Consider the following 26,437-nt stretch of genomic DNA (forward strand, 5'->3'; position numbering starts at 1 on the left):
CAGAACGGATGATGTAAAGCGTACAGTACAATGATGGCATGATACAAATGGTTGCACCAAATTCGAGGAAACATTTACTTCTCAGTCTAAACTCATAAATATACTTTACTCTTGATTTATTTTATTTACCACCTTAATGAGAACTGCTTCTTTCCTGAATCACATGTAATTCATAAAGAAGACTCTTGTTAAAATAAATAAATGTCATGCTTTCAAAAATTATAAAGCTATGAATAAATGAAATTTGATGGTATATGATGATATTTCATAATATGATGATATCGCAAAACAAATAGTGTCGGTGAAATAAAAAGAACAAATAAATTGTATTTATTGCAGTTATCTAATCATAATGAACCTCAATGACTGAAGGCCTTATTACAATCTACAGTATTTTTCCAAAAAGGCTTTAAATTGCTATTATCATCGTTTCAATATCAACAAGAGAGGGAATTAATTTCCATTATGTCTCCTACTGGTCCCAATTATAGTTCTTGTTCTAAGCTTTCAGGAACTGAGAGCCATAAACAGCAGGACAAATTGTTTTAGCTTTGAAAAGGTACAGAACAAGTTGCAGTTTCTGTAACTGTCATAACAAGCACACAGTGAGAATTGCTTTGCAATACATGTCGCCTACTGGTCCCAATGAATGTTCTTGTTCCAAGCACTCAGCAATTATACAGCATGCCAAATTGTAGTAATATCAATACGCATTGCGTAGAGTGAGAGCTTCGTCGACAATGGTCAATCGATCGAGTACGCAGCCCTTGCAAATATCTGTAGGCCTATGCCGAGCTAGGCTAGGTTGTTTGATCTTGGGCTTAGAATTAAAATTAAAATTAATTTTATTGAATGGATAGATTGGGATAGAATGCAGGACTTACCTACTGTAGGCTTTATACTAGCTATGTGACCATAAAAATTCAAAAACAAGGAACTCCTTTGCAACTGGTACCATTGGAAAGAGCATGAAAATACCATTAAAATGATACCCAGCTCATTGTCCTAGGTCTAATATTAAGAGAGTTAAAGCATTTTGACATTTACCAATTACGCGCAATTTTGGTCCTTTGTAATCAATGGAAACAAAGGAAAAATGCGTGACCTTTTTATTATTATGGTCAAACACAAGATTTCGGTGCTCAAATGAACTAAATATTAAAACTATATGTGGATAAATATATTAACTAATACATTAAATTGGTTTCATAACGATATAAACTTGCCTTCAATTAACAAACAATTGTGGGAGGAGTGAGGAGTGGTTAGGCAGTGGGTGAGGGGAGTAAGGTGTGGTTAGGCAGTGGGGTGAGGGAGTGAGGAGTGGTTTGGCAGTTGGGTGTGGGGGGGGGGGGAAGTGAGGAGTGGCTAGGCAGTGGGGGGGGGGGGGAGGAAGGGGTGGTAATCAGTGTGGGGAGGGGAGAGGAAGGGGTGGCAGGCAGTGAGGGGGAGGGGAATGGTGGGAGGGAGGGGGGGGGTAAGCAGTGGGTGGGAGGGGGGGAAGGTAAGCAGTGGGGAGGGGGAGGTGGGAGGAAGGGGTGGGTGGGGGGAGCAGAAATGAGGGCCAATTAACAACACAAACGTGTGATTGCATGCATGTCATGACATGCATGAGATACATGAGCTGTGAACGCACGATGCACCGCGACGACATATTTTGGAATTTCCATCCACGACACGTTTTATTATTATCGTAAAAAACTGGGTTTCGGTGCTTAGATTAACTAAATATTAAAACTGGATGTGGACAAATATATAAACTAACAAGATAAATTAGTTTCAGAACGATATAAACTTACCTTCGTCAAAATCAGTGAATGGTTTTGACAACCCAAACTTGCGGCAATAAATTCACTTACTTCTCGAAGTCGGAAAATAAAGGTTGGAAGACGAGGTCAAAGGGGAAAATCTGAACTACGTCATAAGTTTTTCCGGTTCATCTAAGAAAAACAAATACGATTTTTTTTTTTTGTATACTGAATTGAGGCTCGTGAAAGAGCTAACATTTATTTCACAAACAAATCAACCAGCCAAACAAAATATATAAAAAGAGGGAGCGGAAGACAAGATGGGGAGAGAAGGGGAAGCACACAAACAATCTCTGCCGTGATAGTAATAGAGGGCTGTGCAGACAGCCGAGATCGCTGGCAGACCAGGTATTGGTGCCACAGCGACGCGCTACTCAGCATCCGATAGTCACGTACCTACTATATTATATAGTCTAGACTTCTAGTCGACTGGACCAGGTACGTAGGTCCGACTGGCAGGGACGTACTGAAATCGGTGTACCTGGCTTAAATGAAGTTGGTGTAGCTGGCGGAAAACTGAAGTCGGTGTCGATGGCGGAAAACTGAAATCGGTGTACCTGGCTTAAATGAAGTCGGTGTAGCTGGCGGAAATGATGAGCGGTTTCGAAATCAAAATCCGTTCTGTACAGTACTGTATTGTAATTTATTGATTTTAATCACCAGGTGAAAATAATTTATCGGTCGCGCCAGACCAAAGCAAGATTACGTGAGCAAGATGGCGGATCATGGAAGGGACAAGATGGCGGATCATGGAAGGGACATTTCAAATGACAACATGAAATTTTGTTCCCAAGGGAATGTTGAATTTTTTAATTTTTTTTTGTGAAATTTGAAATGAAAGTGAAATTTTGAATGGATTTACATATGCATGCAATTGGCATAGAGGTTCGCTTACGAAGCTCTCTATCAGTTTAATATGTTAAAGGGGGAAAAGTCTGGAAAACTGGCGCATGCACAGGTCAACAAATATGTGATATTTTCGAAGTCCAAAAAGGGCACAACTCAATGAAAAATTGGCGAAACACCACAAAACTCAAACTTGCTCTGTAAGTTATCATAATAAAGGTTCAGTTGAATATGAGGGTATAGGGAAAAATCTGAAAAGCACAGGTCGGATGGACAGACAAACGGAGAGCAAATCTATAGGCCCCTCCGGTGAAACCAGTGGGGGACTAATAACAGAATGATACACTCTGTGGACTGATCATTGTATCTCTAATCTAATCTTGAGTATGACAAATTACAGCTCACAGATCTAAGTCGAAGTTGGACTGTCTGTTGTTCAGTGGATTCTATGCAAGCTGAAACACACTTGAATTCTTGAAACAGACCAATAATTCGATTATATGCAAGGTGAAACAGACCAATAATTCGATTATATGCAAGGTGAAACAGACCAATAATTCGATTATATGCAAGGTGAAACAGACCAATAATTCGATTATATGCAAGGTGAAACAGACCAATGATTCGATTATATGCAAGGTGAAACAGACCAATAATTCGATTATATGCAAGGTGATACAGACCAAGAAGAGGATGGGGAAAGCATCGGTGAAACAGAAAAAGAACAAACCAATTGACAAATAGTAAAATATAAGAGGCTGAGGGAGAGCTGGGGGTGGGGGGTTAAATAACCTAGAAGAGAGGAGTGCATAGGAATGGGGTCACTTGGGGTATAAGAGACATCATGACTATGGAATGAGGGGGTGGGGGGTTTCTTATTTTAATTTTGTTTTTTTTAATAAGATGTTAATAAAGGTTGCTTTTTGGGAAGATTTTAGCAAATATTTATTCAGCAGTTATGGAGCAGTACGATTCAATTTTGGCATAGTTTACCATTCTTGGTGAAATTCTGAATTCATCTACGCAGCAATGTTCTCAATAAATTAATGGCTTTACATTACATCATCAAATTGACTTATGGAACATCAGTTAACATGGCAAACAAGCTCCACATATACATGAAGATATCAACAATGTTTTTCTCGAACAGCCACAGAAAATGAATGCAGTGAGTTACGTGAGCACAATATCAGGCAGCAGGAATTCATTCTACAGGGTGAGTCAAAGTCCCAGGACATGGTTTTAGCTGCTTATACAAGATTTGTTTATACCATTTATTTATTGTTTTCTTTTTTTTCAGATAATACAAATAATACATTAAATCAAGATGGCAGACACCAGCCCATTTACAGTGGAAGAGAGGCTGGGAACAGAGGTGTGGTAACACAAGAGAAGAAACACAAAGAAGACGATGAAACGGGTGCAAGAAGACTTCAAGAAGTGTTTTGAGAAGCCAAACACCATAAAATCAAATCTTCATCTTTGGGGATAAAAAGGCATTTCAGATTGGATGTGTAGTCGACAGCAAGTGCAGCGGACGACAAAAAAATTCGTTGTTTGGGAATTCAAAACATTAAAACATCTGTTCTCAGATCCATGGAAAAAAATCATTGCAGAAACGTTCTGCAGAGTTGGGTGTTTTGTATTCATCGTTACATCGCATAATGAAAAAAGACCTTCTAATGAAACCATATAAACCAACTTCATTTGTGAATTGTCAGATGTAGATCATGAAAACAGGTTGACAGCTTATGACATTGTTGCAGCATTTGAATGCAATGACTAAAATATCAAAGGTTAAGTTTAGTGATGAGTGTGGTGTTTACCTCATTTCATCCCCATGGAATGTTTACTTTTGGAATGATGCTAAATCCACATTATATGGTAGACGTGCAAGACCATTCGCCATATGTTATGGTTTGGGCAGTGTTATCTACCTCATTGGTCCTTACCTTTTTGATGCATCGGTTAACCATCAGTCATATGTTAGAGAATTACCTCACACCTGAACTTGAATGACATGGAATAGCCCATGCGATTTCTTTCCAGCAGGATGGGACACTTGCGCATCATGCATGTCTGGTATGAAATGACCTCAATCAATTTTTTCTCAACCGTTGGATTGGCAGGTCTTCGCGAACACTTCTGTAGACAACGCACAGTCCTGACCTGACTACTTGTGACAATGGCGGACGTCATACGGATGCACTCGATGTCTAAGGAGGTATTGTAATTGTTGTATTACTGTAATATTTGATTATTACTCCTGTTATTATGTATTACTGTTATTAATGTAATATGTTATTATTCCTGGGGTTTGAGGCTCACCCTGGTCGATGGTGTAAACAAATCTTGTATAAGCAGCTAAAACCAAGTCCTGGGACTTATGACTCACCCTGTGCATTGATAATGAACAGATAAACCTTCAGTTACAGATAAGGCAGCGACATGATTGTTGCGATGCGTGTAACATCAACAAGGTTGCTTGCTTACGCCTTTCTTTAAAAGCAGTGAGATCATCATTTATCTGTCAGACCTGCATTTACATTTTGTATCTTAAACAACCATTACTTCTTTGCAAATATATTCCAGCTTCATCATAACCAGTTTCTATGAGTTGACAGAGTTTTTGGTACAGACATTGTGAAAGGTCTTCCATAGATCAAGTCAGGGTGATTCATCAATGTGTGTGCCATCCCTCAGATGGACGTTAAACTGGGAGTCCCGTCTGCCAGCATGAGTTCGTGGACGTTAAAGATCTCATGGTGTCCTTCGCAAAGAGTAGGCGAGTATCGCCGGCACCGTGGCCAAAATTCCAAATTCCTGCCATAACTAGGCGAATGGGCCAAGCTTCCAAGCTGAAAGACTTGGGCCAAGCTTCCCCCGGCCGACCCCAGAAAGGGGGGGGGGGGGGGGGGATAATAGTGGCTGTTAAACAGCAACAACAACACCAACATCTGTCGATGAAGTCTGAATTCAGCTCTTTTTTAAAGTTTGTTTGACTTGTATTTATACATGAGCTGGCACATGAGACCAGATAAAATTATTCAGGCATGATCTTACAACTTCTAATTCTCACCTGGACAAACAGGTGGCCCAGAATCCCATTCTGGCCATCCCCACCTGGTCATTTTGCACCTGGACTTGCTCTTCCCGATGAGCCGGTGACCGCCATGGCAACTCCAAAGTGCCACCGCACCAGGAAGTGCATCCACGATGCTGACCACTCTGGCATGATGGGGCACCGCTGGACGACTGCAGTACGAGGCTAGGGTCAGTTAAATACAGGTGATCATTATTTTTTGAGAGGCCAAGTGACTCAAAAATAAACATCTGGTATTGAGTGAAAACATCAACTTATTAATAATTTCAAACAAGAACGTTGAATTTGTATTGGGAGGAAAAACAAATTTCAAAAAAGCTTTGCTTTTTCATACATTTCATTCATATTTTGCACATATTCCCAGAAATTGAATAACTTCTGACAAGTACGTACATTTCAATGAAATAACTTTTCCCCAAAATTAGTGGACAACGTCCGACAAGGACTTTATTGGAGGAAAATCAAAAGGTACATGAGGGTTAATTATATTATTATATATATTTTTAAATGAACGAAGGCTCATGCATGAGTTTGTACATTTGAAGTACATCACATGTGGGACAAGGTAATTGTCCCACATGTGATCAAAGGCCAGTGCACTTTGTAAGCAACGGTCAGTGTACTTTCACAGGAATTCCAAGACAACAAACACACATGTCATATGACACTTGATCCTGAGTCCCCCACTTCATGAGGCAGGTGCTCGGTTGGGAATGCTAACAAACCAAAGTTCACCTATTTCACAAGGCGACATACACACTTTGTATCTAGCAATACAAACTTTGTTTCTAGCAATACACACGGACACACTTTGTATCTAGCAATACAAACTTTGTTTCTAGCAATACACACGGACACACTTTGTATCTAGCCATTACATGCTAGACATACACACCTGTCCAATGATAGGATGGTGGCTTGATGCCATGCATGTATTAATCTTTCAGACAGGTACAGAAGGACTTTTTGGGGCAGGGGCTGTGATATCTTCATTATGTATAAGCTTAAATGCCACCCAGATGGTTTTTGAATGGTCCAGATAAATAAAAATAAAAATGTAAAAATCCTGATGGTATGGAGGATGATTACATTTTTCTCAACCACCTCCACTAGAGTATTCAAGGTCGTATTTGCCACGTGAGGACAAGCATTATAATGCGGTAAAGTCACGTGATGAGACTGCGCACACAGTGGTCGTCTGCATATTACTTGTCTCACTTCATTGTGCAACAAGTCACCATCGTGCTGTGCGATGATGACGATCCCACATTCAAGAAATTCACGTGAATGAAACCGTCAAGGGCCTGAAACATTATTTACATCAGCTTTCTGGCTGATGGTACAACCTTGAAACAATTTTTCGGTGGTGGGGACCAGGAATGTCCATATTCCATGCTGGTTCACTGACACTCTTGGGAAATGATGGACACAACTCTCATCACGTGTCAAAATATTCTTCAACAAATCATCTTCCTCCCTCTGGCAACATTGCCCTTAAATGTCCTCACGAGTTGCCTTTTGATGAAGGGTCCTTTGGTACCCTTTTGCACTAACCTTACATTTCATGTGAGACTGAGTGATTCTTTTTTCCACACTTCCATCAGCGATATCCAATCTTCTGCAATTTCACAAGGAGTAATTCAGCAGATGATTCTTTCCAAATTTAGCTATTTCACTTTTTTAACGTTTGTTCGAGTAAATGCATTTAGTTGCATTTGAGAATGCTCGAAGTTTGCTCACCAATTTGTGGCTATTCCTGAACTCAAGGAGCTTGTATCCAAAGGCAAAAGGTGCTATATAAATACAATTGTACTCCGCTCCTTGCTATTCCATCTCCAGGCGCTGCATGACGTTATCGCCAGGCGCCAATTGCCTTTGGTGCCCGCGATGACACGCGCACTCAGTTTTCACTCCGTTTCTTTTCTTGTTTTCTTTCTTATTTGTCCGGGCGATATCGCAGCCTTTCTTTGAGCTAGGAAGCTGACATTTTGACATGACAAAGACCAAGTGATTTCGCTATAAAGGGTATTTTTGGTTTATTGATTAATTTTTCAATCAATTACTTAATTAATAAATGTTCAAAAAGTTACAGATTCGGATAAAACAGTGGTGTTTTAGGAACGCTATTAGTCAATTGATTAAGAAATTAATTATTTTATGATTATTATTTATTTATTTCAATTATACAATTAATTAATCAAATTAATCAATCAATTATTGTGCACTGCTCCCTCCCAATTCCGTCTCTATGTGCTGCACAGTGGCATCGACGGGCGACAAAGGCACCCCAACAATGTCGCACTCCAGAGGATATGTTATTTATTTATTTATTTGGCATGGGTGCGATGTACTTTGAATATAGCTCTAGTTGTTAGTATTATTATTATTATTGTTATTATTATTATTACTATTTAGCCACATCTACATGAAATACATGATTTACTAAATTGTGCAGATGATCTATGAATTTCAGCTGGTTTGAGGGTCCTCACAACGAACCTCTGACCTCTACTCCACAATGTGTGGTGGGTACATGAGGGTGTGTGGTGGAATGTGTGGTGGAACATAAGTCAGCAGATCGTTGTTAACTTGCATGTTAACTTGCATGAAATTTCATCTCGATTGGATAAAGTTTTGTACTTGTCGAATTATGACGTCATAATGGAGGCACCTATGACATCATTAACATATTTTATTCCCCATGGAGGGTTCTTTACAATGAGCCATGGCTCAATTTTCTTTGTGGTACTTTCGAAGATATAGAGGTGCAAAGTTTTTCGGTTTTTCCAAGATGGCGACCATACCACGTGACCAATGACGTCATAATTATCATTTAAAAAATTGTGCAGGTGGTGTTGTACCGATGGTGGAAATTTCCTGTCAATTGGACCAACGGTTTCCGAGAAAATCATATTTAATCTGTGCGGACAAACAGTCAGACAAACAAACAAGATACCCAAATGCAATATGCTCTCCTCCTGCGAGGGTAATAATAGCTCGCGCACTTAATTAGGGGACCTTGTGGACATCACACAGCACCAAAGATCCCACGGTACAAAATCATCTCGGTTCGTGAATGTTTCCAGAATTGAGAATTTTTTTTCTGGAAGGCTACTAAGTATTCCAACAAAGGGTGTTGCTGAGCCCTAATTATTTTGGAAGGTGCTGTAGGATTTGAAATACCTAAAATGTGACAAAAATATGACAGCCAGATAAGTATTCACTAAACAGTTGCATCAAATGAAGATCACATTTGAGAACAACAATACCTATGTCATCTGATAACAGCGATTTTTTTTAATGCTTTAAACAATCGGTAAATCAGTTACAACCAATACACAAACTATATGTTTGTATTTGCAGCGAGTGAGAAGCAAAGTGAAGCCAGCTGTATTTAAACTCGCGATTGATAAAACTTGTGCAGACTGTGCACATGCTAAAATGAATGCAGATGTGCAAAGAGCATGCTGAGCAAAATGGCTGAAAGCAAAAGCCACATTAGGGTTAAACACAAAGGAACTGTTGGTACAGGAAGAGGCCATTCGGCCCATCATGCCGGCACAACACCAACACCAGATACTATCATCCACATGCAAGCTACCGAAAAGTCCTGTCAATATCCGTGGATCACTAAATCTTCAGTGCATCCATATACAGTGCATTCAGAAAGTATTCAGACCCCTTCACTTTTTTCACATTTTGTTATGTTGCAGCCTTATGCTGAAATCGTTTAAATTCATTTTTTCCCTCATCAATCTACACTCAATACCCCATAATGACAAAGAGAAAACAGGATTTTAGAAAGTTTTGCAAATTTATTAAAAAGAAAGAACTGAAATATCACATTGACATAAGTATTCATACCCTTTGCTATGACACTTGAAATTTAGCTCAGGTGCCTCCCATTTCTCTTGATCATCTTTGAGATGTTTCTACACCTCGATTGGAGTCCACCTGTGGTAAATTCAATTGATTGGACATGATTTGGAAAGGCACACACCTGTCTATAGAAGGTCTCACAGCTGACAAGACTTCCAGACGGCAGCCTCTCCTCAGTGAAAGACACATGAAAGCCCACAGAATCTTGTTTCTCAGTCTGAGAGTACTTTGGGTGCTTTTTTGCAAACTCCAAGCGGCTTTCATGTGTCTTTCACTGAGGAGAGGCTTCCGTCTGGCCACTCTACCATAAAGCCCAGATCGGTGGAGTATTGCAGTGATGGTTGTCCTTCTGGAAGTTTCTCCCATCTCCACACAGGATCTCTGGAGATCAGCCAGAGTGACCATCGGGTTCTTGGTCACCTCTCTTAGCAAGGCCCTTCTCCCCCGATTGCTCAGTCTGGCCGGGCGGCCAGCTCTAGGAAGAGTCCTGGTTGTTCCAAACTTCTTCCATTTAAGAATTATGGAGGCCACTGTGCTCGTGGGAACCTTCAATGCAGCAGAATGTTTTTGTAGGCTTCCCCAGATCTGTGCCTCGACACAATCCTGTCTCTGAGCTCTGCAGGCAGTTCCTTCGACCTCATGGCTTGGTTTTTGCTCTGATATACATTGTCAGCTGGGAGACCTTATATAGACAGGTGTGTGCCTTTCCAAGTCATGACCAATCAATTTAATTTACCACAGGTGGACTCCAATCAAGGTCTAGAAACATCTCAAAGATGATCAAGAGAAATGGGAGGCACCTGAGCTAAATTTGACGTGTCATAGCAAAGGTTCTGAATACTTATGTCAATGTGATATTTTAGTTTTTTCTTTTTAATAAATTTGCAAAACTTTCTAAAATCCTGTTTCCTCTTTGTCATTATGGGGTATTGAGTGTAGATTGATGAGGGAAAAAATGAATTTAAACGATTTCAGCATAAGGCTGCAACATAACAAAATGTGAAAAAAGTGAAGGGGTCTGAATACTTTCTGAATGCACTGTACTTATCTAATTCCAATTTCCTGAAACTACCTCTCCAGGAAGACCATTCTATGGATTAACTAATGTTGGACTGAAAGACCCCTGCCTTCTTACTGTCCCAACTGTCCTCTTCTTTACGCTTAGGCAATGGCCCCCTGTTCTTGTCAGTGTCTATTTTGCTGAAAAACGATTGGACATTCTCATACTCCAACAACTGCACATCACTGCAGCAAAATATGCAAAGACCAAAAACGTTGTTTTAAAAACTGTGAATACAGTGGGACAAATATACATCGCAATGGGGAAAGGAAATTACAATGTAGAGAAAATAAAAAAAATTCAAAAAAGAGATTATGAAAAAGAAAAAGCCAGGAAAATGCATATGCATTTAATAGACAAGGCCATTATTAAAATCCATGAATGTAATTGTATTTTTGAGGACAAAATCAAAATCTGTCCTCTTGCAAGAATGAGATTGATGAGCATCATTGAATGATGAATGGAAACGTAAGAAACCCAAGACCAAAATGAATCACCAATCAAGGAAGATATCTACTCTGCGCAACATCATAGACACCGCACTGCGGTTGCGTTCACTCGGAACCAATGCATGATTATCCATAATCAAAGAGGATTATATAATCTGCCATACATATAAGATTATATAATCTAAGATTATGTAATCTAAGATTATATAACCTGTCTGTTTGTTTGTCTGTCTGTCTATTGGTGAACATGATATCTCAAAAAGTTGTGGACGGATTCAAACGAAATTTGGTCGACATGTTGGGTGTCTGCCAAGGACAAAATGATTAGATTTTGGTGAAGATTTGAATCCGGATCAGGATCAGAGAATTATTTAAGTGAATCTTCACCATTGAGAGATAGGGCTAAAACTGACATATTATAGGATATCTCAAAATGGACAGATTCGGATGAAACTTGGTGGAAAGATTGAGTGTTTGACAAGGTCGAATCGTTTCGATTTGGGTGAAGATCTGAATGCGGATCCAGATACGAGAATTTTTTTTTAACTTTTCAAGTGATTCTAATACCTTTGATATGGGCCAAAACGATATATACAGTGGCATGATATTTCAAAAAGTTGTGGATGACTCATGGCAAAACGAGGTAGATGAGTTGGATAGGTGGCAAGAACAAGCCAATTCGATTTTAGGCCAGGTCCGGATCCAGATCCGTAGGTTACAAAACATAAACTGTTCAGCCTGGCGGAGGTATGCTCTCTACCTAATGCTGTTCAAGTTGAAGCTGAGTCAGTCGCTATTCAAAGTCGCTGTCTTCTACCGACTCCTCTCCGGCCTTGCTCCCCGAGCTCTATCTGTGCTCTGTCCCCCAAATATTCCTTCATGTCGCATAAGATCTGCCAGCAACCCTCTTATGGTGAAATTGCCAAAATCAAGACTCTCTGCTCACCTTCACTCTTTCATTCCTCTTTTCTCCTGCCTCTGGAACAAACTCCCTCCCTCTCTTCAATCCCAATCCAACCTCCAGGTCTTTAAAACAGCTGTTCACCACCATCTCTTATCTTCCCCCATCCAAAACCTTGATCTTTTCTACCCCTGTTAATTCACACCCAGATCCACTTTTTTTGAAATACCGACTTCTTTCCTGGAAGTTCTCGCAGTGTCCATGTGTTTTATACCTCTCCCACACCCCCCCCCCCCTCCTTCCCATGCCTCCACCCCCCCAAGCCCTCTTCCTCCCACAGATCTTCCGATGTCCCTGTTCTCTGCCATTGTACTTGTGTGCTTCCCTCTCTCTCCCCATTTTTTCACCCGCTCCCTTTATTGTATGTTTTGTGTGTCCGTTTGTTTTTTTGTGTGATTGATGTTAGCTCCTACACGAGCCTCGATCTTGTATACAAAAAAAAGGGGAAAAAGCCTGAATCTCCCTTGGGACGAGTTGTGTGGAGTTCCAAGGAATGGTGCCTATCAGGTGAGTATAACGGAATGGCCTCCATGGTTTACAGGGAAGTTCATTAGTCTGGGGCAAAGGCTGTGAAATTGCACTATATTACAAACCAGGAAGCTTTGTGCGCAATAGACTCAACTCGGGGATGTAATGAGTACAGTCCTGAAAACGACCACCATAATTCGATTGAGAGCACTCAACCACAGAGAGTTTCGGGCATTCCTCTGTGAAATTGAGGCAGAATATAGGGGCGTGATCTACGACACTGTTGCGCGATGTCTCAGTCGTGGCTCCATTATCAAGCTGTTCTTCTGTCTCAAATCTGAGGTCATCCAATTATTGAAAGAAAAACGTCTGCCCATTGATGAACTAAGTGACCCTGTTTGATTGGCAGACCTGGGATTTTTAGCTGACATCACCGGCAACGGAAAGACATAATCGTGTCACAAATGTACTCGCACAATAATAAGCATTTCCCATGAAGCTCCGTCTGTTTGAGAGACAAGTCAGTGAACCCAATGCCGCACACACCTCCCCTCTCTGCTGGAGGTAATTGACACTTTCCCAAATGCCAACATTGCTGAGCAGATGGGGACGTATGTTACAGTAATCACATCATTGATCACAGAGTTCAACAGGCGCTTTCAGGATTTCGCCGCCATTGAGGACACTAACATGTTCTCATGGCCCTTCTCCGTTAACGTGGATGAAGCATCAGATGACGTACAGTTGGAAGCCATGGAGATGCAGTGTGATGGATGACACGCCCCGAATTCATCACCAGCAGCTCCTACTACCCGGTACCAGGACTCTCCAGGAGCTTGGAAAAGTCTAGATTTTCTCAGACAAGGCACCACACAAAAAGAATGCTGAGTTTGCAGCTACGGCTCGACATACATTTGTGAGCAAGCATTTCCTCGAATGCCGCCAAACAAGAGCTGGTTGAGGTCAAAGATAAAGTTTGAGATCAAAGTCACCTTTGCGATGTCCTGCGAATCATATCAACAAACCTTACGCCCGTCGTCACAGCGAGTCTACAGTCCAAGGCACAACATCACCGTTCTCATTAGGAGTGTCACTGCTGAGCAATATTCATAAAATTTCTTCAAACTCACCTTTTCAGAGGCGATACTACGATTCGCCTAATTTAAATTGCAATGTAAACTAGAAAGCATCCGAAAATGCAACGCCCATTCGCACCCATTTGTAATCAGACGTCTTCTTCTTCTTCCATTTGCTCAAAATAACGAAAACAGTTAAAACTAAAACGGCACTCAGTGGAGAGCAAAATACCTCCACCTGGTTGGCCATATCACTCAATAGTGAAGGATCACTTTAAAGATTATACTAGTTGGATCCGGATCCGGATCCGGATCTTCACCAAAATGGAATCGATTTGTCCTTGTCAGACCCCCAACCGGTCCAACAAGTTTCGTCCAAATCCATCCATAACTTTTTGAGATATCCTGCTATGTATCGTTTTTGGCCCGATCTCTAAATGGTGAAGAATCAACTTAAAATATTCTTGAAGCCGGATCCGAATCCGGATCTTTCACCAAAATCGAATCATCTCGTCCTTGTCACATACGCTACATCTCTGCCAAATTTGGTCCGAATTTGTCCACAACTTTGTGAGATATTTTGTTCACAAAGAAACAAACAGACAAATGGACAGACAAACGGACAGACAAGGGTGAAAACATAACCTCCATCCACCTTTAGTAAAGATGTCATGCATAGCACATAGTACTTTCAAAGTCCAAATAACCAATAGTTGCCATGGAAACAGCAATTTGGTAATTTGGTAACTTTGACCTATCAACTGTTTTACATGATGGAATGTTGTGCATGACTAATTTGGTCGATACTATAATTGCCACCTAATAGGTGTTTTGCATGTTTCGGATGGCATTAACCTTGACCTTTGACTAATTTAGACCAGATTCTACACACATAAACTAAACACCCTCTCCTCTCCCCTTACTTTTGTCACGCTCTCACTAATACCTCAAAGTTGCACGTATTCAGCTTACAACAAATGAATGCTGTTCACAAAAAAATTCACAAAATCCAAAATCACTCACTTTTCATAAAATCAGTTCTCTCAGGTCTCAGTTATCACTCAGTTGTCTCACCAAAATCACTCAGTTCTTCCACAAAAATCACCCAGCAAAACAGGGAGGCCTGACGAGGACCAAGCAAGTAGGCATGACGAAACAGTGAGGCAGGACGAGGAGCAGGTAAGCAGGCATGACGAAACAGGGAGGCAGGACGAGGACCAAGCAAGTAGGCATGACAAAACAGGGAGGGAGGACGAGGAGCAGGTAAGCAGGCATGACGAAACAGGGAGGCAGGACGAGGAGCAGGTAAGCAGGCATGACGAAACAGGGAGGCAGGACGAGGACCAAGCAAGTAGGCATGACAAAACAGGGAGGGAGGACGAGGAGCAGGTAAGCAGGCGTGACAAAACGGAGGGAGGCCTGATGAGGAACAAGCAAGTAGGCATGACGAAACAGTGAGGCAGGACGAGGAGCAGGTAAGCAGGCATGACGAAACAGGGAGGCCTGATGAGGACCAAGCAAGTAGGCATGACAAAACAGGGAGGGAGGACGAGGAGCAGGTAAGCAGGCATGACGAAACAGGGAGGCAGGACGGGGACCAAGCAAGTAGGCATGACAAAACAGGGAGGGAGGACGAGGAGCAGGTAAGCAGGCATGACGAAACAGGGAGGCAGGACGAGGAGCAGGTAAGCAGGCGTGACAAAACGGAGGGAGGCCTGACGAGGACCAAGCAAGTAGGCATGACAAAACAGGGAGGGAGGACGAGGAGCAGGTAAGCAGGCATGACGAAACAGGGAGGCAGGACGAGGACCAAGCAAGTAGGCATGACAAAACAGGGAGGGAGGACGAGGAGCAGGTAAGCAGGCGTGACAAAACGGAGGGAGGCCTGACGAGGACCAAGCAAGTAGGCATGACAAAACAGGGAGGGAGGACGAGGAGCAGGTAAGCAGGCATGACGAAACAGGGAGGCAGGACGAGGAGCAGGTAAGCAGGCATGACGAAACAGGGAGGCAGGACGAGGACCAAGCAAGTAGGCATGACAAAACAGGGAGGGAGGACGAGGAGCAGGTAAGCAGGCGTGACAAAACGGAGGGAGGCCTGATGAGGAACAAGCAAGTAGGCATGACGAAACAGTGAGGCAGGACGAGGAGCAGGTAAGCAGGCATGACGAAACAGGGAGGCCTGATGAGGACCAAGCAAGTAGGCATGACAAAACAGGGAGGGAGGACGAGGAGCAGGTAAGCAGGCATGACGAAACAGGGAGGCAGGACGGGGACCAAGCAAGTAGGCATGACAAAACAGGGAGGGAGGACGAGGAGCAGGTAAGCAGGCATGACGAAACAGGGAGGCAGGACGAGGAGCAGGTAAGCAGGCATGACGAAACAGGGAGGCAGGACGAGGACCAAGCAAGTAGGCATGACAAAACAGGGAGGGAGGACGAGGAGCAGGTAAGCAGGCGTGACAAAACGGAGGGAGGCCTGACAAGGACCAAGCAAGTAGGCATGACGAAACAGTGAGGCAGGACGAGGAGCAGGTAAGCAGGCATGACGAAACAGGGAGGCCTGACGAGGACCAAGCAAGTAGGCATGACAAAACAGGGAGGGAGGACGAGGAGCAGGTAAGCAGGCACGACAAAACGGAGGGAGGATGAGGACCAGGCGAGCAGGCACGACAAAACATAGCAGGAACGATGAGCAGGCACGACAAATCTAAAGGTGTCAAAAGTGTTGAAAGGGTCTTAAAGGTAAAAGGGGTCTCAAAGGTCTTAAGGATTTTGGAGTCTTGAGGGTGGAAGGGGCCTTGACAGTCATAAAGGGTTTTAAGGGTCTTACGGGTCTTCATGGGTCTTAGAGATTCTTCATGTCCGAGGGGTCTTACGGGTCTTCGGGATATTTTGGGGTCTTCAAGGTTTTGGGGGATTTAAGGGTCTTAAAGGTCTTTAGGGATCTTAAGATTATTAGCGGTCTCAAAGGGTCTTCAAAGGTCAAAGGGGTCTCACCAGTCTAAACGGTCAAAATATACATTCCAATAAGACGTAACTAAATAGAGGTGCGTGCAGTCAAAATGCAACTGACATTCAAACAGTAAGTAATAAATAGACATCTAGTCACACGGATTCGCAGAGGCATGGACAGATGGATGGCTTCAGAGATGAACCATATTTTTCATATATCTATCTATAATTCCAGCAATCTCTGTGTGTATGTTTGTATGTTTGTATGTTTGTATGTTTGTATGTTTGTATGTTTGTATGTATGTTTGTCTGTGACCGCTGTTTCTCGACAACTACCGGTCCGATATACTTGAAACTTGCCAGGTATATTGCTGGGGACCCGAGGATGTGCCTTTTCAAGGTTTGAAATTAATCGGACAAGCAGTTACCGAGCTATGTCCAAAAAACGATTCAACCAATCAGAGAGCAGCGAGCTATCACGTGTGCCGAACGTGGCGAACAGACTCTGCCTCGGACGGCACATTTGAGAGCGTATTCATTTATTTCACGTCTGCAAACTATGTTGGCGCTATGTTGGCGTTAAACTATGTTTTAAAACTAATAAAAACTAATTTGCGATTCATCGTAACTGCGATATACGACCTTCCGGAGCTCCCGTGAGAGCGTGCGCCATTACGGATAGTAATTCAATTAAAAACATAAAAACATTGTCCCAATTCAGTCAGAGCGAAGGGCGTTGTTTTAAGCGAAGAGCGTTTTATTTTTCCCCTTAAATTCAGTCGCCGGACGGTGAAAGCTTTTTTTTGGGGGCAGCTACTGGCAGCCACGTACGGCCAATCACAGGACACGTTGTTGTGTCGACGTGCCGTGTTGTTTTCCCTCGCGGTTTGGAATGTTTTTCCTTTTCATTTTTTTTCTCTTCCTTACGGAAGTACGGGCATTTCCTTAAATTTGCGATTCTTTCGCTTTCCTGCGCGTTTGGGCACGCTATGGCGATTTCTTTACCAAACTCCGCAAGCCGTTCGCTTTGGACCAAACCATTTCATGTAAATAGAGGGGGGGGATTGTCACCGTACTCGCAAGCCGTTCGCTTTGGACCAAACCATTTCATGTAAATAGAGGGGGGGGGATATAATTTTAGATATAGATATAGTACGGGCATGCCCTAGTATATATAATTTGTAATTTATTGGTAATCTAAAAAAGTCCAAGTGGTCTAACGCTCGAAATGATCAGCGGTCCAAGCTGGTCTAATGGGTTTTGGGGCCTTAATCTTTAGAAAATCTTTATTGTCCCATATTCAGGGTGTGTACCCCGGTTTAGAATAGGTACACCGTATCCCTGCGTGTCGTAAGAGGCGACTAAAAAGGGTTGGCGTCAGGAAGGGCATCCGGCCATAAAAACATTGCCTCAAAAAGAGAACCATGACAATTACAACTAGATATGGGCAGGGTACAGCCCGAAGTACCCCGTGGGGGACCTCACTCCCTCTCGTCAAAACTCAAGGTGGGGAACCAGATCGAAGCAAGGGTGGAAGTCACTCCATTTATGACGACGAAAAGTCTGATGCCCGACGTGGAGATCGGTTTCTGAGGTTTGGGACATGGAATGTAGGGACAATGACAGGGAGATCAGGAGAAGTGGTGGAAGTATTGGTCAGAAGAAGAGTGGACATATGTTGTGTGCAGGAGACAAGATGGAAGGGAAGTGGTGTGAGAATGATGAAGGGTAGGCAGGGACAGAAATACAAGTTTGTGTGGCAAGGGTGTCTGGAAGGCATGAATGGTGTTGGTGCCCTGTTTTCTGAGGAGTTTGTGGACAGTGTGGTGAGTGTGACGAGAGTGAGTGAAAGGTTGATGATGGTGAAGGTGATGATTGGAAAGCTCTTGGTGAACATCATCTCGGGATATGCTCCGCAGGTTGGTCGGAGCGATGAACAGAAGGACTGGTTCTGGTGTGCAATGGAGAGGCTGTTGGAAAACGTGAAAGATGGGGTGGTTGTTGTGGTAGGAGGAGACCTGGATGGACATGTGGGAAGGAATATGGACGGTTTTGAGGGAGTTCATGGGGGTTGTGGATGTGGTGTTAGGGATGGAGATGGTGGGAGGATTTTGGAGTTTGCTGATTTGTTGATTTGTAATGCTCAGTTCCAGAAAGGGATAATAAGCTTGTTACATGCACGTCAGGTGGGTCGACGACAACCGTTGACTACCTGATGGTGCGTAGGCGAGATAGGGGGCACCTCCGGGACACAAAGGTGATCCCGGGGGAGGAGGCTGTTATATGGTTGGTTGTCTGCGACATGAGAGTGGGGGGGGGGGTGCGGGGAGAGCTCGGCGGGTGAAGTACCAACCGAGAATGAAGGTGTGGAGGTTGAAAGCGGTGACAGTGAGGGAGGCATGAAAAGAGAGGCTAAGTAGGGCAGAGGATGATGTGGTTGAGCTTGAACGTGGTTGGATGTCAATGAAAGATAGTCTGTTGGGAGCCGTTGGTGAAGTATGAAGATGGACAAAAGGACCACCGAGGCACTCGGAAACATGGTGGTGGGATGATGAAGTTGGAAAGAGGATTGACGAGAAGAGGAAGAAGTTCATGGAGTGGAAAGAACATGCAAGTGGTGGGGCATGTGGTGGGGTGGAAAGAACTGGGAGGTGGCCGTGTGCTGTGTGCGGGGGGGGGGGGGGGGGTGTGTCGGAGTGAACTCAATTCAATGTACGGTGTGCGCTGAGTGGGTTCATCAAGGGTGTGGTGGTCTGGGAGGGTCATTGGCTGGTGTGGCGGCTACATTCGGGTGTGGGGTGTGCACAGAGGGAGCTGCAGATGGAGGAAAGTTGGATCTTGGAGACGGCGTGAAGCTGGAAGGTGTGAAAACATTTTGCTACCTCGGAGACATGCTGAATGGAGAAGGTGGATCAGACTCGGCAACGGTTGCTTGAGTGAGATGTGCATGGAAGAAGGTTCGGGAACTGAGTGGTGTGCTGATGAGGAGGGGAGTGTCTTTTTTTTTTCTTTTTCTTTTTTTTGTATACAAGATCGAGGCTCGTGAAAGAGCTAACATTAATCACACAAAAAGACAAACCGACACACAAAACACAAAAAACAAGGGGCGCGGCAGACAAGATGGGGAGAGAGGGGGAAGGACACAAAAGAGGGGGGGAAGAGGGGGAAGGACACAAACACAACATTTGAGAGCAGGGACATCGGGAGGACTTGGGAGGAGGTGGGAGAGGAATAAAACATATGAACACTGCAAGGACTCTGGAGTGAATTACCGGGGGTAGAAAAGATCAAGGTTTTCGATGCGGGAAGATAAGAGATGGTGGTGAACAGCTGTTTTAAAGACCTGGAGGGAGGAGTGGGATTGAAGGGAGTGGGGGAGTTTGTTCCAGAGGCGGGAGAAAAGGGGAATGAAAGAGTGAAGATGAGCAGAGAGCCTAGACTTTGGCAGTTTAACCATCAGAGGGTTGCAGGCAGATCTTGTGCGACCTGAAGGAATATTGGGGGGACAGAGCACAGAGAGAGCTGGGGGAGCAAGGCCGGAGAGGAGTAGGTAGAAGACAGAAAGACCACCAACCTGCCTGCGGTGAGTGAGTGAAAGGCCCTCGGTGTTGACTACATCGCAGGAGATTCCAATGATTCTGAAAGCTTTGGCCTCAACAGCGTGAAGCCGAGCAAGGTGTGAGGCAGGAGCACCAGCCCAGAGGGGGGAACAGTATTCCATTGAGCTGCGGATGAAAGCCTTGTATGTGGTGAGGAGCTCAGGTGTGCCAAGGAAGGACTTCGCACGATGGAGGATGCCCAGTCGGCGACTGGCTTTGGAGGCCAGCTTGGAAATGTGGTTCTCCCAAGAAAGATCATGGCAGATAGTGAGACCCAAAAGCTTGAGCGACAGAACTTCTTGGAGAGGATTGTTGAGAAAGTAGATGGGATGGTTGTCCAGTCGGTCCTTTCGGAGAGACATTGTAAGAGTGTGAGATTTGTCAGGATTGAAAGACATGTTCCAATTGTTTGACCAGTCTGTGATTTTGTCCAGGTCTGCAGAGAGTGAGGAGGCTGCAGACTGCCGATCTGATGGATGAGGAATGGAGCGACAGAGAGTAGAGTCGTCAGCAAAGAGATAGAGAGGATTTTCAAGAGAGTCAGAGAGATCATTGATGAAGACCAGAAAAAGCACAGAGCCCAGAACACTACCTTGGGGAACTCCAGCCTGAACAGGAAGATGAGATGAGAGAAACCCATTCAGGGCCACACGTTGACTACGACCAGAGAGGAAGTCCGCCAGCCATGCGTGGAGATTTCCATGGATACCAAAGGAGGAGAGTTTGGTGAGCAGAGCAGGGTGCCAGACCGTATCGAAGGCACGTGAAATGTCAAGGGAGACAGCTCTAATTTCCTGATTGGCGTTGAGGACCTCCATCCATTGTTGAGAAAGAATAAAGGGGTCTTTGAAGCTGAAGGGAAAGGTGTATGCTGCATGTGTGAGAAGTGTTATGATTTATGGGAGCGAGACATGGGTCATGAATGTAGAGCAGCAACGAAGGCTGGAAAGGGTGGAAATGCGAATGGTTCGGTGGATGTGCGGTGTGTCGTTGAGAGAGAGGAAGACAAATGATGAATTGCGAAAGATGATGGGAATAGAGCCTGTGATTGATGCTGTGAAGAGGAACAGGTTGAGATGGTTTGGTCATGTGTTGAGGAAGGATGAAAGTGACTGGTTGAGAAGAGTGATGGAAATGAATGTATATAGAAGGAAGTAGAGGACGGGGAAGACCGAGAAAGACTTGGCTAAAGATGGTGGAAGAAGAAATGCGGGCAAGGGGGTTAACAAGGAGAGATGCAGAAAATAGGGCAAAATGGAGAAGATTATCATGGGGACCGCAAGGCTAACCCCGGCTCTAGCAGGGAAAATGGCCTTAAAATGCACGTTGTTGTTGTTGACACTGTTAGTTAACCTTTGCAGACTGAGATTAAAGCTCTCTGGTCACAAATAGACAAAGGCAGAGATGTCGATCTAGATGTTGAGCTTTAATCTCAGTCTGCAAAGACTTAAGTACCACACGGATGCCTCCTAGTTTGGAGGTGATGTGTTGGTGTAATTTATGCACATGACGTCAGCGTCATGTCATAGGGTTAGTGTGCTTCTTTCGTTAAATTTAATATTCCTGACTGCAAACCTCCTAATTATTGATGAGCAGGGCAGAGACAATGTGTCAGCATGGCACGCGACACTTGTTGCTAACAGGTTGTGCAGCAATTGCTGGGGTGAGACTCGATCTGTGCCTCGCTTCCTCGTCAAGTTAGGGGGTTAAATCTGTGTGTTTATGTATATATATATATATATATATATATATATATATATATATATACAGTGGAACCTTGACTTACGAGTGCACCAACTTACGAGTTTTCCGAGATACGAGCCGTCGCTCGGGCGGTTTATTGCTTTGAGATGCGAGCCGAGATTTGAGTTACGAGCTTTCGCCACCCGCCACCAGGTGGGTTCCGGTCACGTGGTTATCTTGCCGTGCAAGTATCTCTGCCGTATATCGCTGCTGCTTTGTTTTCGCATTTTGGTTATTTTGGAAAATTTCTTAGTTTTAATCATGGGTCCTAAGAAATTGAGTGCCAAGGGAAGAGAGGATGATGTGCTTGGATATAAAACACGCAATCGTCGAAAACCATGAGCGAGGTGTGCGTGTTGTCGACTTGGTGAGGCGGATGTGAAGGCAGCTGAAGATTTTATTATAACTTTTGCCGAACTGATAGAAGCTGAACGATACATCCCCCAGCAAATCTTCAACTGTGACGAGACAGGGCTCTTCTGGAAAAAGATGCCGAGGAGGACGTATATAACGGCAGAGGAGAAGAGCATGCCAGGCCACAACTTGTTCAGAGTGCCGGCGATAGCTCGCCTTCTCTTTGTGGAAAACACGGTACTGAGAAGAAGAAGAGGATGATGTGCTTGGATATAAAACACGCAATCGTCGAAAAACATGAGCGAGGTGTGCGTGTTGTCGACTTGGTGAGGCGGATGTGAAGGCAGCTGAAGATTTTATTATAACTGAGAAGAAGAAGAGGATGATGTGCTTGGATATAAAACACGCAATCGTCGAAAAACATGAGCGAGGTGTGCGTGTTGTCGACTTGGTGAGGCGGATGTGAAGGCAGCTGAAGATTTTATTATAACTTTTGCCGAACTGATAGAAGCCGAACGATACATCCCCCAGCAAATCTTCAACTGTGACGAGACAGGGCTCTTCTGGAAAAAGATGCCGAGGAGGACGTATATAACGGCAGAGGAGAAGAGCATGCCAGGCCACAACTTGTTCAGAGTGCCGGCGATAGCTCGCCTTCTCTTTGTGGAAAACACGGTGAGATCCTTAACATCCAACAACTAATGGGACGCAAACGGGGCGCCCAGTTTAAGGTACACACATTGATGAATCACCCTGCCTGTGATTCACCCATGACAGGTTATAGCTGGGTCGGGATTCAAACCCAGGCTGGACAGTTTAGAGTCAAGTGTGCGTACCTCCAGTCCAGGCCATCCTGCCAACTTGTATGCTGCAATGCTGCATACAGGTGAAATATAAAGCGCGAGATATTTTTATATATACTGTATATTTAAAAAAAAATTGGTGTGGTTTTTGGCGGGCTGGAACGGATTAATAGCATTTCAATGCATTTTAATGGGGAAATTTAATTTGAGAAACGAGCAAATTGAGTTACGAGCTCGGTCACAGAACGAATTAAACTCGTAAGTCAAGGTTCCACTGTATATATCTATCTATAATTCCAGTAATCTCTGTGTGTATGTTTGTATGTTTGTATGTTTGTATGTATGTATGTATGTATGTATGTTTGTCTGTGACCGCTGTTTCTCGACAACTACCGGTCCGATATAGTTTAAACTTGCCAGGTATATTGCTGGGGACCCGAGGATGTGCCTTTTCAAGGTTTCATATTAATCGGAGAAGTAGTTACCGAGCTATGTCCAAAAAACGATTCAACCAATCAGAGAGCAGCGAGCTATCACGTGTGCCGAACGTGGCGAACAGACTCTGCCTCGGACGGCACATTTGAGAGCGTATTCATTTATTTCACGTTGGCAAACTATGTTGCCGTTAAACTATGTTTTAAAACTAATTACGTGCACGCTATGGCGATTTCTTTACCAAACTCCGCAAGCCGTTCGCTTTGGACCAAACCATTTCATGTAAATAGAGGGGGGGGGGGGGGGGATTGTCACCGTACTCGCAAGCCGTTCGCTTTGGACCAAACCATTTCATGTAAATAGAGGGGGGGGATTGTCACCGTACTCGCAAGCCGTTCGCTTTGGACCAAACCATTTCATGTAAATAGAGGGGGGGGGGGATTTAATTTTAGATATAGATATAGTACGGGCATGCCCTAGCAGAAGTACCCGGCATTGCCGGGCGGGGGAGGGGAGGGGGCAGGGGAGGGAGGAAGGGGGAAGGAAGGGGGGAAGGGGGAGGGAGGGGGGGAAGGGGGAGGGTAAGGGGAAGGGTGGAGGGGGAAGGGAGGGGGAAGGGGAGGATGGAGGGGGAGAGGGGAGGGGGAAGGGGAGGATGGAGGGGGAGAGGGGAGGGAGGGGAGGATGGAGGGAGAGGGGGGAGGGGTGGGGGAGGGGATGTTATAGGTTATAGCTGGGTGTACTAGTGTGCCACCGAGGATGTGCCTTTTCAAGGTTTCATATTAATCGGACAAGTAGTTACCGAGCTATGGCGATTTCTTTACCAAACTCCGCAAGTCGTTCGCTTTGGACCAAACCATTTCATGTAAATAGAGGGGGGGGGATTGTCACCGTACTCGCAAGCCGTTCGCTTTGGACCAAACCATTTCATGTAAATAGAGGGGGGGGATTGTCACCGTACTCGCAAGCCGTTCGCTTTGGACCAAACCATTTCATGTAAATAGAGGGGGGGGATTGTCACCGTACTCGCAAGCCGTTCGCTTTGGACCAAACCATTTCATGTAAATAGAGGGGGGGGGGATATAATTTTAGATATATATATAGTACGGGCATGCCCTAGTATCTATAATTCCAGTAATCTCTGTGTGTGTGTGTGTATGTGTGTATGTCTGTGTGTTTGTCTGTGACCGCTGTTTCTCGACAACCACGGGTCCGATATACTTGAAACTTGCCAGGTATATTGCTGGGGACCTGAGGATGTGCCTTTTCAAGGTTTCATATTAATCGGACAAGTAGTTACCGAGCTATGGCGATTTCTTTACCAAACTCCGCAAGCCGTTCGCTTTGGACCAAACCATTTCATGTAAATAGAGGGGGGGGATTGTCACCGTACTCGCAAGCCGTTCGCTTTGGACCAAACCATTTCATGTAAATAGAGGGGGGGGATTGTCACCGTACTCGCAAGCCGTTCGCTTTGGACCAAACCATTTCATGTAAATAGAGGGGGGGGATTGTCACCGTACTCGCAAGCCGTTCGCTTTGGACCAAACCATTTCATGTAAATAGAGGGGGGGGATATAATTTTCGATATATATATAGTACGGGCATGCCCTAGTATATATAATATATATATATATTATATATATATATATATATATATATATATATATATATATATATATATATATATATATATATATATATATATGTATATATATATATATATATATATATATATATATATATATATATATATATATATATATATATATATATATGCATACATACATACATTAGGGTGGTTCTTAGCTACATAAGGCAAAAAAATAAAATTCAATTGTTTTGCTCCTAACCTTTAATTTTTTTGGTATTGAGGCCTGTACTTATTGATATGGTTTGGTATTGATAGGTACTTCTGCCTGTGAAATATTTTTTGAATACATCAAGTTTTAGGGGTTGCACAGTCGCTCATGGTTGCCAGCTACTCAATGTTTGTGCCCGATAAGCGTTGATTTCCTGCAACCAGGAAACCCCTTGCGATGTTCTGTCACAACTTGAAGCAGATACTGGGTTTGCTGTTCATCCCTTGTCAGGAGACGATTGTACTTTTCAATGAGAGCAACTGCATACACCAGAGTACAGCTGTACTACATTAAATTAACTTAAAAACAACTTCAAAATGTGCAGTACATAGCAAGGTCATAGGTCAACTGTAATGGTCAGAATCACAAGAATAGCAGTGGAGAATAAATAAAATCAACTCAAAAAATTTATGCGACCCAAATATGTGAAATTAAAAACTCCGTGTGCAACCCCTGAATGTAGTCCAAATGGCTTAAAATTTCACCTCAACGGGTTTTTCACACATACAAAATATTTCAAGTGTTCGGAGCATGACTTTTCTCACTTTCATTTTTAAGAACCACCTAAATATATATATATATATATATATATATATAACACTTCATTCACCCCAAGCCATGCTTCCTGTGCTGAACCATCCCCACAATCTCCTCCTCCTCCTGTTGCAACCGTCTCATCTACCTCTGCTCTTGCATTCCACATCCGACGTCCCTTCTTCTCTGGGAGAGCATTCTTTGCCACTGCATCACTTGAATCCCGCAACATCATGAACTCCTGCACCCTCACCACCTTAAACTCCTCGGTTAATGATGTATGGGGAAACCGGAGTTTTCCACCCTGACCATAAAAGGCAATGTTCGTCAAACAGCGTGGCACTCCCAATCACCTCCTCACAAACCCGCTCACCACAACCTCCATCCTCTCTACATGCCCAATCGCAACATCATACATCATCAATGGCCACAATACTCGTGGCATCAATCCAAACTTCAAACACCACACGTTAAACGTACCTGTCAAACCACTTCCATCAATCC

The 26,437-nt window shown here is 43.7% G+C and overlaps 1 protein-coding gene across 1 annotated transcript in view; it reads right to left on the minus strand.

Moving 5' to 3' along the window:
- Window positions 1-26,437, minus strand: part of LOC137433184 (CUB and sushi domain-containing protein 3-like) — a 1,533,363-nt gene that overhangs the window by 192,942 nt on the left and 1,313,984 nt on the right. Inside the window, exon 52 of the mRNA XM_078783994.1 lies at window positions 5,734-5,820. Within this exon, the coding sequence (XP_078640120.1) occupies window positions 5,734-5,820 (87 nt within the window). The remainder of the gene's footprint in view (window positions 1-5,733; window positions 5,821-26,437) is intronic.

This window comes from Myxine glutinosa, chromosome 8 (assembly GCF_964187855.1).
Source record: "Myxine glutinosa chromosome 8, kmMyxGlut1.1, whole genome shotgun sequence".
NCBI classification, from domain to species: Eukaryota; Metazoa; Chordata; class Myxini; order Myxiniformes; family Myxinidae; genus Myxine; species Myxine glutinosa.